This window comes from Castor canadensis, chromosome 11 (assembly GCF_047511655.1).
Source record: "Castor canadensis chromosome 11, mCasCan1.hap1v2, whole genome shotgun sequence".
NCBI classification, from domain to species: domain Eukaryota; kingdom Metazoa; phylum Chordata; class Mammalia; order Rodentia; family Castoridae; genus Castor; species Castor canadensis.
The window spans coordinates 61395697-61408730 of NC_133396.1; the positions used below are offsets into that span (position 1 = coordinate 61395697).

Here is a 13034-nt window from a genome sequence, read left to right on the forward strand (position 1 = left end):
AATAAGGTGGCAAAGGAGAATCTGACAAATGACTCTGGTCGTTTTCAGGGCTAAAGGTACCCACCCGGGCAGCGTCTGTCTCGTACGCACAGGTCGGGCTCACTCAAGCGCATCCCTAATTCCAGGGAATTATCTCTTTGCTGGATCGGCTCCAGCCCACTGCCTCGCCCCATATTCCAGCTCCGCCCGTTTGAGGGCCAGCAGTTTGGGTCACCGGCCGTGCCCCTTGGCCTTCTCAACAGAGGTCATTAAGCAGGGGTGCCCGCAGGCGTGACAGCGGGACTCATTTTTCAAGGCGGAAGAATAAAGTTCGAAGGTTGACAACTTTTTCAAGAAGAGGAAAAAGTCCTTTTTACTTTGTACCCATTGGGTTTTTTTTTTTTCTCTCCTTTTTCAGTGAGCTTATACTAAATTCCGTGTGTGATCAGTTTGCTCGCCGCCCAGCGGGAAAGGGCTACGGCTAGTTTGGGTTAACTGGACGCTCCCGACCCTCGCTGCTGAGGGGCTTGGCCGCTTCCGGTCCCTTGGGGGAGGGGCGCCGGGGTCACACAGCACCTCCAGGGCAGACAGGCAGTTAGTTTCTCATGTTCTCCCCGGTCGGGCGCGATTCCCTGAAGTCCACCCCGAGTCCCTGGCCCCAGACGCCCCCCAAGCCCGCGTTCCTCGACAGCCGCGTGGCTGAGTCACTGGCGGGCTTGAGCGGGGCTGCGCTCGGGCACGTGGCGGCGCTCCCGGCCTGCCATCTCCTGACCTCTGGTCTGCTCTCTCCCCACCCGGAGGGAGCGGCCAGAGATAAGGGGGGAGGGGCGAGACGGGAGACCAGAGGGCAGTGGGGACCCTGGGGGCAGAGGCAGGGAGGCTGACCCGGCGGAGCAGGCGGGCAGGGTGGAGCGCCTGGAGCGGGCCGCCGGGGTGAGTCACCCGGCGCGGACCGCTGCGGCGCCGACGGGAGGGGCCTCGGAGTCGGGAATGAGGGGCCGAGAGGTGCCGAGACCCCTCTCCTGTCGGCCGGCCCAGGCTGCAGCAGAAGGCTGGGCAGACTCCGCACTCCCTCAGACTCGCTGAGGCGGAGAAAGTTACCGAGCACAGAGACCCACTTCCTGCAGTGCTGCAGACTGACCACGGAGACTGGCCCCTGGCGTCCAGATGCATAAAAAAGACCACCCCCTCCTCCCGTCCATTCATTTTTTTTTTCTCTCCTGATTCAACACCATTCATTGATGGGCAAGGGTCGCGCGTTGAAATGTCCACAGTCGGTGGAGAAAGGAGCTCCTGACCCGCAGGCTCCGTGCTGCGCGACAAGTGCTGGCCCAGCACTATCATTCGGGCTCCGTGCCAGCCCTCACCGCCCGGCTAAATTCGTCTCCAGGTTCCCCGCCCCCCACCCCCACCCCAGTCGTTGGCCGGGAGAGGGTAGGATGGGGTGATGCCGAGAGTGGCCGGTATAAGGACTCTGAGAGGTGAGACCCTCTCGCCTTCTGTAGGGGCATGGGGAGGGGGCGATTTTAGACCTCAGCGCTTGCACAGCATCCCAAGTCCCTTCCCCCAACTGAGGGCAGAGCTCCACCAAGTGAGCAGAGCATGTGTGGATGTCAGTGCTGCAGCCCCTTTTCCAGGCCCCCTCCCCACCCCTGCAGGGCTCAGGTTACCCTTGGCCTTTCCTAAAGGGCACTAGTTCCTCTTTAACCTTTGCAAAAGGGGAATATAATCCTGGAGAGGGGAGAGACCCCCCAATCTCAAACCCCTCCCCTGCTCCTCCCAAGGGATGGAATTTAAAGGGGTCTTTTATTGGGGGGACAGAAAGTACATGTGTGGGGATTATCTATTAACCTTTGGAAAGATGGTAGAAGCCCAGAGCCAAAAGCTACTGCTTTAGCCTATAGTGGGCACTTGGCTGCCAGCCCGTGTGGAGTGGGGGAGGATAGGGTAAGAGAGGCGGGGCTGGCTGGGAGACTGGTGGCTTGGGGATAAATGCTCAGCCTCAGAGGGGTTGAGCTGACATTGCCCTAGGTGCCACCTAGACTCGGAGCTCCATCTAAAACCCCAGGGAAGACCTCCCAGGTTTGGTGAAACTTCTAAACCACAGGGTTTGCAGATGTGGGTGGTACCGGCTTAGAGAAAGTGAATGTAGGGGAATTTTGGCTTTTTTTCCTCCTAGAATTGAGGGTGCTTGAAAGATAGTGGCAGGACTGGAGCAGTCAGGATGGGGCAAACACTGGGAGTTTTGTCCAAGGACGAAGGGAAACAAGGCTTGAGAGGGTGGGGATGGATAGAAAAGGATAGAGTTGGACCAAGTAGGGAATTTGGGGCCCATGGGAATTTGGGGCCTGTGAGTGTTTGGGAGCTGGACAGTGAGAACCAGAGAATTTGAGGGCCAGGAATCCATGGTGAGCAGATTGCCCAGAGGAGTGGAAGAAGGCATAGTGTAGCTTTGGGGAAGGTAGACGTTCAGAGAGTGGTGGGATCTCAGGTGTTAAAACCAGAGGTCCAGGGGTTCTTAGGGCTGAGGGTGGAATAGGAGCTGTTCAGAGTGGGGGAGGGGTCTGTGCCTGCCTCTTTGGTCTGTGACCTTTTTATGGGGTATTTTTAGCTCTAGCACCTGCCTTCTTGATGTGGGGAAGACTTAAAGGGCAAGGGATTTCTAGTTCCTTAGAGGATCAACTGTCCACACTTAACACTTCTTGCTGTGCAGCCATGGCCATGCAGAAAATCTTTGCCCGAGAAATCCTGGACTCCAGGGGCAACCCCACAGTGGAGGTGGACCTGCACACGGCAAAGGGTAACAGGCCCATTGAATTGGTTTGTCTCAGAAGACCCCAAACCCACATGGCCTTTGCACCCCAGTTCTCTGCCACATTCTAACCTTTCTCTGAGATTCTTTTCCTCAGACTCCTCTTCCAGCCTGTCTCCAGAACCTGGAGCTGGGGGAAAAACAGGAGTGAGTCTGTCTGTCTCTTTTCCCTTCCACACACTATCTCCTGTCCCTGGGCCCAGGTAGGAGAACTCAGTCCTTTCCGTGGTGGGAGGCTCTCTGACCTTCCAATTCCTCTTGCCTCAGGCCGATTCCGAGCAGCTGTGCCCAGTGGTGCTTCCACAGGTATCTATGAAGCTCTGGAACTAAGAGATGGAGATAAATCTCGTTACCTGGGGAAAGGTGAGCACAGACCAATACAGAAGGAACTGTGTGGGTGCTTCAGGACATGGGCTCACAGGGTAGAAGACTGGAACCCAAAGTCCTTGAGCTGGGATCCATGGGAGAGGCCTAAGACACTTGGAAATCCGAACCCCTCTCTGGCTTCTAGGAGTGCTGAAGGCTGTGGAGCACATCAATAAGACTCTGGGCCCTGCTCTGCTGGAAAAGGCAAGTGGAAGAGCCAGCTTCTCTTCCCTACCGCACCCCAGGCAGCCCCTCTCCCCCAAGTCTTTTTACTTATTCCTCCTCTTGTACATGCCCTAACTCCTAAGAAATGTGACCTCTGCCCTTCCCTCTCAAACCTGTCCTTCCAGAAACTAAGCGTTGTGGATCAAGAAAAAGTTGACAAATTTATGATTGAGCTGGATGGGACAGAGAATAAGTGTGAGTGAAAGACCAGAGGTGGGGAAGGAATGGGTAAGGGAGGAGTGAAGAAAGACCACAGAGGCTGAGGTCTGACTGGGGTTATTTCTACGTCCCACATCTTGGGGCACACCAGAGCTGGGATAGCTTTTTATTCATTCCACAGGCATTTCCTGATGCCTGTCCTCTGCCAGGCCTGGCTGACTGTGGACACAGATGTGAAACTGACACATCCCCCTATGGGGTGGGGAGGTAGCAGGGAGAGAGGTCTGTTAACAAAATCTTGGTGCCCCATCATTTAGAGCTCTGGATTTTTCCTGGGGTCACCAGAGAAGATGTACAAAGAAGTAACCCATACTATAGGAAAAGATCTCACACTTTCTACCTGCTTGCCTCCTTCTAGCGAAGTTTGGGGCCAATGCCATCCTGGGTGTGTCCTTGGCTGTGTGTAAGGCCGGAGCAGCTGAGAAGGGGGTCCCGCTCTACCGGCATATTGCGGACCTTGCAGGGAATCCTGACCTCATCCTCCCAGTGCCTGTGAGTGTGACTGTCTCTTCCAGATCCCTGGTGACAGAGCTACACCCACCCAGCTACAAGTGTTTAAGCAGCCCCTGGAAAATCTACCTTTCAGAATCCTCTCAGCTCCAAATAAGCAGTTTCCTGAAAGTGAATCTCTCCCACTGAGATCCAGTCCCCTCCCTGTTTCTCACAATCCAAACCTTCCCAAGCCTGGGTTCCTTCACATTCCAATCCCAGGCTGGAAAACTAGTTTCATTGCCCCCTTGCACCCATCCTTAAATAAAATTGAGAGCTTCTTCACTGCAAGGATCTTGGCATTTCTTTGTATCCTCTTGAGTCCTTATTAAACCAATGCCCTCTTAATAGAAACCCTTTGAATTTAATAGTAATAATGTTACTATTTATTGTTACTAGGAAGACTGTGTAAGGGCACCTAGTCTGGAGACCACTGCTGGGTTTGGATCCTAGCTCTGCCTGTTTACTAGTTAGTTGTGTGATCTTAGGCAAGTTATTTAACCTCTCTATACCTCAGTTTCTTCATTTGTAAAGCGGGAAGTAACAATTATATTCTGCTAATAGAGGTATTTTGAGAATGAAATGAGCTAATTTATGTAAAACACTTGGAACAGTGCTATAAAAATGTTAGCTGTTATGTACCAGGCACATGCTAAGAACTTTATGTTCAATTTCTCTAACTTTCAGCAAAGGATTCTATAAGGAAGTAGAATAGATATGAGGGAAAAGGCTCTGAGGAGTAAAATTATTCATTCTAGATCACTGGACTAGTTAGTAGGGAAGCTAGGATTCCACCTTGAGCTCCCATCCTTACTGACCCCTCACACTGCTGCCCCGGTCTGAGTGCCCTCTCCCCATCTTAGGCCTTCAATGTGATCAATGGAGGCTCCCATGCTGGAAACAAGCTGGCCATGCAGGAGTTCATGATTCTGCCCGTGGGAGCCAGCTCCTTCAAGGAAGCTATGCGAATTGGCGCTGAGGTCTACCATCACCTTAAGGGGGTCATCAAGGCCAAGTATGGGAAGGATGCCACCAATGTGGGGGATGAGGGCGGCTTTGCACCCAACATCTTGGAGAACAATGAAGGTCAGTGCTGAGCACCGTGGGGTACAAATCCCTTGAGTTCCTATGGGTGGTGGGGAGAGGCTGCAGAGACAGGGCTGTGGAGGCCCAGGTCCTCTCTTGCTCCTCTTCCAGCCCTGGAACTGCTGAAGACGGCCATACAGGCAGCTGGTTACCCAGACAAGGTGGTGATTGGAATGGATGTGGCAGCATCTGAATTCTTTCGCAATGGGAAGTATGATCTTGACTTCAAGTCACCTGACGATCCTGCCCGGCACATCACTGGGGAGAAGCTTGGGGAGTTGTACAAGAGCTTCATCAAGAACTATCCTGGTAAGGGCAGGTGGAGTGGCTCAAGTGGTAAGTGCCTGCCTAGCAAGTACAAGGCCCTGAGTTCAAACCCCAGTGCTGCCAGAAAAAACAAACAAAACAAAACCTATCCTGGTGAGATTCTCAGGTGTTCCCGTATTCCTGACCAAGTCCCCTGCAACTAACACACTGATTTCAGTGTCCAGCTTTGCCAGAACTTGTGTCCTTCCAATACTCAGCCCCATCTCAATCCCCATCTAAACACTGCTACTTGTCATCCCTCTGTGAAGCCCCTCCTGACACTAACTCTGACTGTGCTCCCAACCCCACCAGTGGTCTCCATTGAGGACCCCTTTGATCAGGATGACTGGGCCACGTGGACCTCGTTCCTCTCGGGGGTAGGTATCCAGATTGTGGGGGATGACCTCACAGTTACCAACCCCAAGAGGATTGCCCAGGCTGTTGAGAAGAAGGCCTGCAACTGTCTGCTGCTGAAGGTCAACCAGATCGGCTCGGTGACTGAGTCCATCCAGGCGTGAGTACTTCCTGACTCAGATTCACCATGGCCGCCCTCAGCCTTACCAGGCCTACCCACTTTAGCTGGTCTGGCCTACTAACTCCCTTGACACCTGACCCACCTAAGCCCTCTTTACCACAGGCCTTGACTAACCCTTGGCCTAAACCCAAGAACTTCACCATTGTGACCTTGCCATGTCCCCCACCCTTCCTCCTAGATTCTGCTGTTTCCTACCAACATCTCAGGAGCCCCAATTTAAGATCAAAAATCTTACTAGCCAAAAGAGAAAGGAAAAGCCCATCCAGTCCCTGGCTTTTCAACTGAGGAGGTCTCACAAGGCCTCATCAGATGTCCTTTTTACTCAGCTGCAAACTTGCTCAGTCTAATGGCTGGGGAGTGATGGTGAGCCACCGGTCTGGAGAGACAGAGGATACATTCATAGCTGACCTCGTGGTGGGGCTCTGCACAGGACAGGTACTCAGGACTTCCCTTTACTGAGTATCTGACCAAGATTTCCTGGAGTCCCTAGCCTCTTGTCCCTAAATTGAATGTTACCACGGGCTGCTCCCTTGGGGTCAGGCCCAACCCCTCCAGCTTTACTCAGCCTCCAAATCCCTCTATCTCAGATTAAGACTGGCGCCCCCTGCCGCTCTGAGCGTCTGGCTAAATACAATCAACTCATGAGGTACAGTGGGTATAGATAGTAGCCTGGGCAGTGGGGAGCTGAGCGTGCTACTGGGTTGAAAGGTGGAAGTTCTGACTTTGTCTGTGTTCTAGGATTGAGGAGGCTCTTGGGGACAAGGCTGTCTTTGCTGGGAGGAAGTTCCGTAACCCAAAGGCCAAGTAAGAAGCTGGAAGCCCCACAAGACAGACCCAGGCCTTCCACTCCCTTCTTGAAATAAACACTGGTGCCAAACAAGATCATGGTGTGCTCCTTTCTGGGAAGGAGGGAGGAGATGCTTTGCTCTGGGCTACGAAAGACAAAGTGAACAGGTAGGGGGAAGAAGGGAAGGTAGAAGATAGATGTGTAACCTGCTATGACAAGGAGGTGAGAGGAGCCTGGGATGTAGCTCAGTGGCAGAGTACTTGCCTAGCATACCTGAGGCCCTGAGTTCAATCCCAGCACCAAGAAAGAAAAGATGAAAAAACAAATAAGGAAGTGAGGGACTCGAGGGGAAGCTAGGTGAATCTAGGACAGAGAGGGTCACAGTTTGGAAAGAGAGCAAGGAGAAGCAGGTATCATATGTGAAATGGAACTGGAGAGGTGCTGATGAAGTGAGGAACCAGCTCCACAGTGGCAGGAATGGGCAGAGCAGAACTGAGGGTCCTGCTGCCACCTGTATGAGGGGGAAGGTAGGGCAGGCCTACTACTGAGCAGAAAATGGCCTGAGAGTGCACCATGGAGTAAAGGCTGCAGCCAGACTGAGTGCTTTGAGAGGATGAGTGAGAATGAGAGCAGCTACCACTTCCATGGAGATTACAAGGATCTGGAAGTGTTCTCAATATTTGACATGTATTGATCAGTGTGATTTCAGAAACCCAAGTCCTATCACACTTAACATTGTTATCACAATTTAACAGATGAGGGAACTAAGGCACAAAGTTAAAAAAAAAATACTTTATCCAATATAGTAGTTAGCAACCAGAAGAGCTGGGATCCAAAGCCAGGTCATTTGGCTCCAATAATTGTGCTCTTCAAATATAATTGAGCTGAATGTTGTGGTTCACAGCTGTAATCCCAGCATTTGGGAGGTAGAGGCAGCAGGATCAAGAGTTAAGAGATCAGCCTGGGCTATATAATGAGACCATGTCTCAAAAAACCAAGGGCTAAGCCAGGTGCTGATGGTTCATGCCTGTAATTCTAGGTACTCAGGAAGCAGAGATCAGGTGGATAATGGCTCAAAGCTAGCCCTGGCAAATAGTTTTCAAGACCCTATTTCGACACAAAAAAAGGATGATGGAGTGGCTCAAGTGGGAGAGCACCTTTCTAGCAAGTATGAGACCCTGAGTTCAAAAAAAAAAAAAACCCAAAAAACAAGGGTGTGGATTAGCTTAGTGGTAGAGAGCCTGCCTAGCATGCACAACACTGAGTTCTAGCTCCAGCACCACACACACAAAAAGAATACATCTTTTAAATTCCAATGATTGTGTCAATAATTGGCCATCTTTGGTTTACATAAACATCAGTTTTATACTGTTCAACCTAAAATGATTCTCTTTCTTCTTTGCCAGTGGCTCAAGAGCCCACTTTTCTATGTACAAATGGGGACATTGAGTCAAACAGTGTTTATTGAATGTAAAGTAACCCCAGCCCCATGGGGAAGAAAGTTACAAGGAGAACAGAGAATAATACAGATTAAATACCCACCTCCACATTCATACTCTCTTTCACACAACACACACATACCACATACATACCTAAACTTCAATAGGTGACAAATCAAACACCTGCTGCCCCCAGCCTGAGTGACAGCTGGAAGGTGGTTCAGTGGTGGGGCTCCAGGATGGGTCTTAATAGCAGCAGCCTTATCTCTCCCTGTCCCCGGCCAGCCCCATAGGTCAAAGGGAGCTGGGTGGCATGCTTAGGAAGTAGTTGGCAACTCTTCCCCACTCTGCCGCAGACGTTTCTTGGCTCGAATCTCATTCATGGCCTCTTCAATGGAGCGTGTGTCCCTCTTATTGGCCACAGGCACTGGGGGCACACAGAAGGGTGGGCAAGGTGTCTCTGCTCCCCTCCTCCCTTCTTATGCTCTTTTCCCCAGGGCTCCCTAGCTCCCACCATGGCTCACCACAGCCATAGGTCTTGTTGGCCTGTAGCATGTGGGCTGCATCCTTGGCTGCTCCCTTGCCAATGAGGTGGCTATACTTGTCTTTGTAGTCGCTGGTGGGGCTGACCACCACAGGTCCCTGCAGGGCTGCCTCCTCCTCCTGTCGCTGGGCCAGCTCCTAGGGGCACAGAGGTGGTGTTCAAGGGGCCTGACTTAACCCTTTCCAGGTGATGGTAGTGGTACAGGGACTGCCAGGCACAGCTCACCTTCAGCTTCCGCTTCTCCTCAGCCTTTTGGGGGTCCCATTCCTCCCCATGACGGTAGGAGTCTAGCTCTTCATCTGAGGGTGCAAACTCCTGGGGAAGAAGGAAATGATGGAGTCAGGGGTCCATATAAATGTCTAAACCTATTCCTTTCCCACAGTGGGGACAGGCTGAAAAGGGGAGAGGAGAGTGAGGAGCACAGGCCTTTTACCTTTTTGAAGATCATGACATAGCGACAGTCATCGTCTTCCCCGAAGGAAAAGGATGTCAGGCCAGCCACTTCCACCACATCATGTCTGGTAAGGGAAGGCAGAAGAGAAAGAGTGTACTGAGTCATGAGGAAGCCTAGTGCCTTTGTTTTGAGGGGTCCCCCGCTGGCCCTTTCATGTCCCCCAGCCCAGAGACACTCACAGTATGCTCCTCTCTATCTTGTTCATAGGCTGAAACTTTTTCTTGACTTGGCCACTGTCTTGGATGAAATCTGACACCTCTTTCTCCATCTTGGGAGAAAGAAAGGGAAGATGTGAGATAAAGGCTCCACCCAAATATCTCTCTCCCCAACTGGGCCAATGGCCTTTCTATGCCTCCCCACACCTTCCCCAGCTTCCATGCCACTGACTCCTAGGTTTCGCCTCTTGAGACATTTTCAATACAAATGAATCCTCAACCTTCCAACTTCAACTTATTGGAAGATCCTTGGATCTTTCCAGTTGTTCTCACCCTTTTACGAAACTCCACTTTCTGTTGTTTGTCTTGTTCTTGTAGTTTCTTCAGGCGGGCAGCTTGTTCTGGGGGTGAAAAATAGGAGCTTGAGGCCAGGACTAGAAGCATGGGTGGGGAAGAGTTTGTCAACCTTCAAAGGAAGTCTGGTGTCCACTGGGAGGTGTTGGATTGGGAAGGTAGGACTATAATAATATTTGTCAAGCATTTGCTATTTTATACATGCCTGTCACCATGATAAGCCCTGGAGTACCAAGACAATTAAAACACAGTTTTGTCCTTCAAGAGCTCAGTTTAGTGGGAGTAACAAAGGTTAGAATCATGTATAATCCCATCAACCAACCCCACTGGGAAGGCAACTAACACTTACTTAATGGTCACACAAACAAAGAACCATAAGACACTTGGGGAGGTGAGACCAGACTTAAGCCCCTGGCCTTAGACTTTTGTCATCTCACTATCTACAGGGAAAGGGGAAACTTTAACTTTCTGTATTTTTTAATGCCCCCACTCCCTACTTCTACAGACAGGATGACATGAAATGCCTCATCTGACACCTTTCTCCTTTGGGGATAGAGGTGTCCAAGGTTAGCCCTAAAGTAAACTGTCCACCTGGCCAGGTATACTAGCTCATGCCAGTAATCCCAGCTACTCAGGAAGCAGAGATTAGGAGGATGAGGTTTGAGGCCAGCCCCACCTAAAAGTTAGTGAGACCACATCTTAACCAATAAAGCTGGATGTGGTACTTGTCATCCCAGCTATGCGGAGGCATAAATAGGAGGATAGTAGCCCAAACTGATCTAGCAAAAAATGTGAAACCGTATTTGAAAAAAAAAGTAAAGCAAAAAGGTCTGGGGGCATGGCTGAAGTGGTAGAGAACCTGCCTGGCAAGCTCGAGGCCCTGAGTTCAAATCCCATTACTGTCAAAAAAAATAACATTTACCTCGAAGTCTTATTAAACTCTCCTCTTCCCATTCCTCAGATCCTGCTTTTATACCAGATCGCTTCTGCCCTGGAATGGTGTTTTTTGTTTATTTTGTTTTGGTGGTACTGGGAATTGCTTTTCCTCCTCTTGCAAACATTGATATCCACCATAAGTCAGAGTTACTTCTTCATTTAGGCTCCACGCATATTTGGTTCAGATACTATAGCATATGCTGAGAATTAGCATACAGTACCTTTCTGTTTGTCTCCCCTACTTAGCTATGAGCTCTTGGAGGGCAGGGACCCTGTTCATATCTTGTCCATTTATCTTTTGGGGCCTCAGGTCCTAACAACATAGAAGCTCTCATCTCTGACCTCATTCACTGTCAGCACATCCTATTTTGGTCACTCATTGTTTTCTAACTGGTTTTCCAGTCTTCTCTGGAGGTGGCATAAGATTATGGCTAAGAACATAGGCTTACTGGGCAGATAGTTCATGACACCCTATCTTGAAAATACCTAACACAAAAAAAAGGCTGGGAGAGTGTGTCAGCTGGTACAGTGCCTGCCTAGTAAGCATGAGGCACTGAGTTTAAACTCCAGTACCACAAAATAAATAAATAAATAAATTTAGGAACATAGGTTTAAAAGTCATACCTGGGTTTGAAACTGCCATTTACTCTCCATGTGACATCAGGAGAGTGACTAAACTGAAGCTTGTTAAGTCTGTCAACTACTGGGAGTTATTCCCTCTCCTAACCTGTACATTAAAGTAATTCCAACCCCTGGCTCCCATTATGCTCCTTTCTTCCTCAGAGCTATGAAATGTACTTCTCCTCTGCCTGTAACACTTGGCTTCGCTCTTTCATTTATTGAACTATCTATTCTTCAATACTAGCTCACTGCAAACAAGATTAGGACCTCCAGGTAACACGCATGCCCCTCTCTATGTATATGTAGGCATGTATGTGTGTGTATATATATATATATATATATATATATATATATACACACACACACACATATATTCTTTTTTTCTCTTTTTGGTGGATATATTCCTTTTTTAACCACACACTTACACATACATATTTCTTTCCAAGCACTTTTTGTTTATTAAACTTCCGTATGATCATTTCATCAATGACTCCGACTGTAGCCTCTTTGAAGGGCACTCCTGGCTCCTAGCAGGCGTTCGCAAATAAGGAGCAATACTTAGATACTCAGCAGCCCTTGAAGGCATCCTCCCTGCCCTGCCTCCTTAGGGCAGATGGAGAGCTGGTGCTCGGTACAGGATTTGTCCACGGTCAGGGCCCGCAGGGCTGGGAGCCGGGTCCTCTTCAAGGCAGTCATTCCTCTAGGGTCCTTCAAACGCCACAGTAAAACAACCCAGGGGAGGCCTCCACCGCCCCCGCCTGGCCGCGCCGAAGCTCAAGACAGCCTGATGGGAAGCTACTCAGAACGCATAGCAGGGGAAACTGGACAATGATCCGCGGGGTGTGCGGGGGGACTCTTATCCCGCCAATCAAAATCAAACCACGATCTGCGGGACCAGCTCAGGAGTTTAAGGCTACAGTTGGGAAAAAGGTATTTGGAGGGAGGCTAACGGCACTCGGTTAAATCAAGGAGGGGCACAAGGACATGGAGGACCCAGCTACCAATAGGAGAAGTGTTGAGGGTGAGGTGGGTCAGGAGGAATGTCCAACACTCAGGAGGTAGAGCTTTAAGTTGAGATAACCAATAGCGTGAAAGGCTTGTGGATGGGCGTGTCCCGAACCTAATCGGAATAGAACTGGAGGTGGGCGGAGCTAAATGCGCCATCTTCCAATTAAAAGACGGAACAAGTGGGGGAGGCACCCTACCAATCAGGACTCACCAGCAGCGGACAGGCGGGCCCGTCGGCTAATTGCAAACAAGGACCATAGAAAGCCAGGCTAGGGAAGAAGAAGCAATAGGCTGGAGCTAGGTTTCAGGTAGCCAATCGCCGTCCGCTAAGAACAGCGGGCGGGCAGAAAGCCCTTTTAGGGACTCTGAGGGTCTCAGGAGGGGCCTGTGAGGAGACTTCCAAGGTTCTGGAAGGGGCGTCGTCCACAGGGGGAGAAAGTGCGTTCCCAAGAACAGAGTAAAGAAAGGCGGTTGTGAATTTGGGATCCTCACCTCGGGCCTTGCGCCGACTCTCCTGGTCACCGAGACTGGGTGGCTTCTCCATGGAGCTCAGGATGGAGCCCAGTAGGTCCGCCATCTTGGGAGTGACTAAAAGGGGGGCGGTACGTCTTAAAGGGAAGGACGAATTGCCTTTAAGGCCGGAAACACGTCGGAGGCGGAAAATCACGCGCCGCCCTGCGAGGGCGGTGATCCGAGCCTCTCGGTGTTCGTGGCCGTCT

General features: G+C 50.7%; 2 protein-coding genes across 3 annotated transcripts; one reads left to right on the forward strand and one right to left on the reverse strand.

Annotated features, from left to right (window-relative positions):
* Nucleotides 1-1394: 1394 nt before the first annotated feature.
* Nucleotides 1395-6897, forward strand: Eno3 (enolase 3). 2 transcript variants are annotated; one of them, XM_020161266.2, is made up of 12 exons: nucleotides 1395-1460; nucleotides 2693-2779; nucleotides 3059-3154; nucleotides 3303-3361; nucleotides 3508-3577; nucleotides 3960-4093; nucleotides 4954-5176; nucleotides 5288-5485; nucleotides 5795-5996; nucleotides 6344-6452; nucleotides 6605-6663; nucleotides 6756-6897. In XM_020161266.2, the coding sequence occupies exons 1-12, from the start codon at nucleotides 1427-1429 to the stop codon at nucleotides 6823-6825; spliced, it is 1341 nt and encodes a 446-aa protein (XP_020016855.2). In that variant the 5' UTR covers nucleotides 1395-1426; the 3' UTR covers nucleotides 6826-6897. The 2 variants fall into 2 exon arrangements, with proteins under 2 accessions (XP_020016855.2, XP_020016856.1); XM_020161267.2 differs by lacking the exon at nucleotides 1395-1460 and adding an exon at nucleotides 1908-2061.
* A 1352-nt stretch (nucleotides 6898-8249) lies between these two features.
* Nucleotides 8250-12964, reverse strand: Spag7 (sperm associated antigen 7). The gene is made up of 7 exons (XM_020161269.2): nucleotides 12808-12964; nucleotides 9730-9797; nucleotides 9421-9509; nucleotides 9221-9305; nucleotides 9013-9102; nucleotides 8768-8924; nucleotides 8250-8670 (listed from the first exon to the last, which is right to left on the reverse strand). Exons 1-7 carry the CDS (start codon nucleotides 12890-12892, stop codon nucleotides 8561-8563), a joined length of 684 nt encoding a protein of 227 aa, XP_020016858.2. The 5' UTR covers nucleotides 12893-12964; the 3' UTR covers nucleotides 8250-8560.
* Nucleotides 12965-13034: the final 70 nt, after the last annotated feature.

Bases quoted from the DNA above. Each gene is read 5' to 3' on its own strand.
- Eno3 (XM_020161266.2), top strand. From the start codon at position 1,427: ATGCCGAGAGTGGCCGGTATAAGGACTCTGAGAG. The intron at 1,461-2,692 runs GTGAGACCCTCT...CTTGCTGTGCAG, and splicing joins CGGTATAAGGACTCTGAGAG to CCATGGCCATGCAGAAAATC. The intron at 5,486-5,794 runs GTAAGGGCAGGT...CAACCCCACCAG, and splicing joins CTTCATCAAGAACTATCCTG to TGGTCTCCATTGAGGACCCC.
- Spag7 (XM_020161269.2), bottom strand. From the start codon at position 12,892: ATGGCGGACCTACTGGGCTCCATCCTGAGCTCCATGGAGAAGCCACCC. The intron at 9,510-9,729 runs GTGAGAACAACT...CTTTCTCCCAAG, and splicing joins AAGTGGAGTTTCGTAAAAGG to ATGGAGAAAGAGGTGTCAGA. The intron at 9,103-9,220 runs GTAAAAGGCCTG...CTTCTTCCCCAG, and splicing joins ATGTCATGATCTTCAAAAAG to GAGTTTGCACCCTCAGATGA.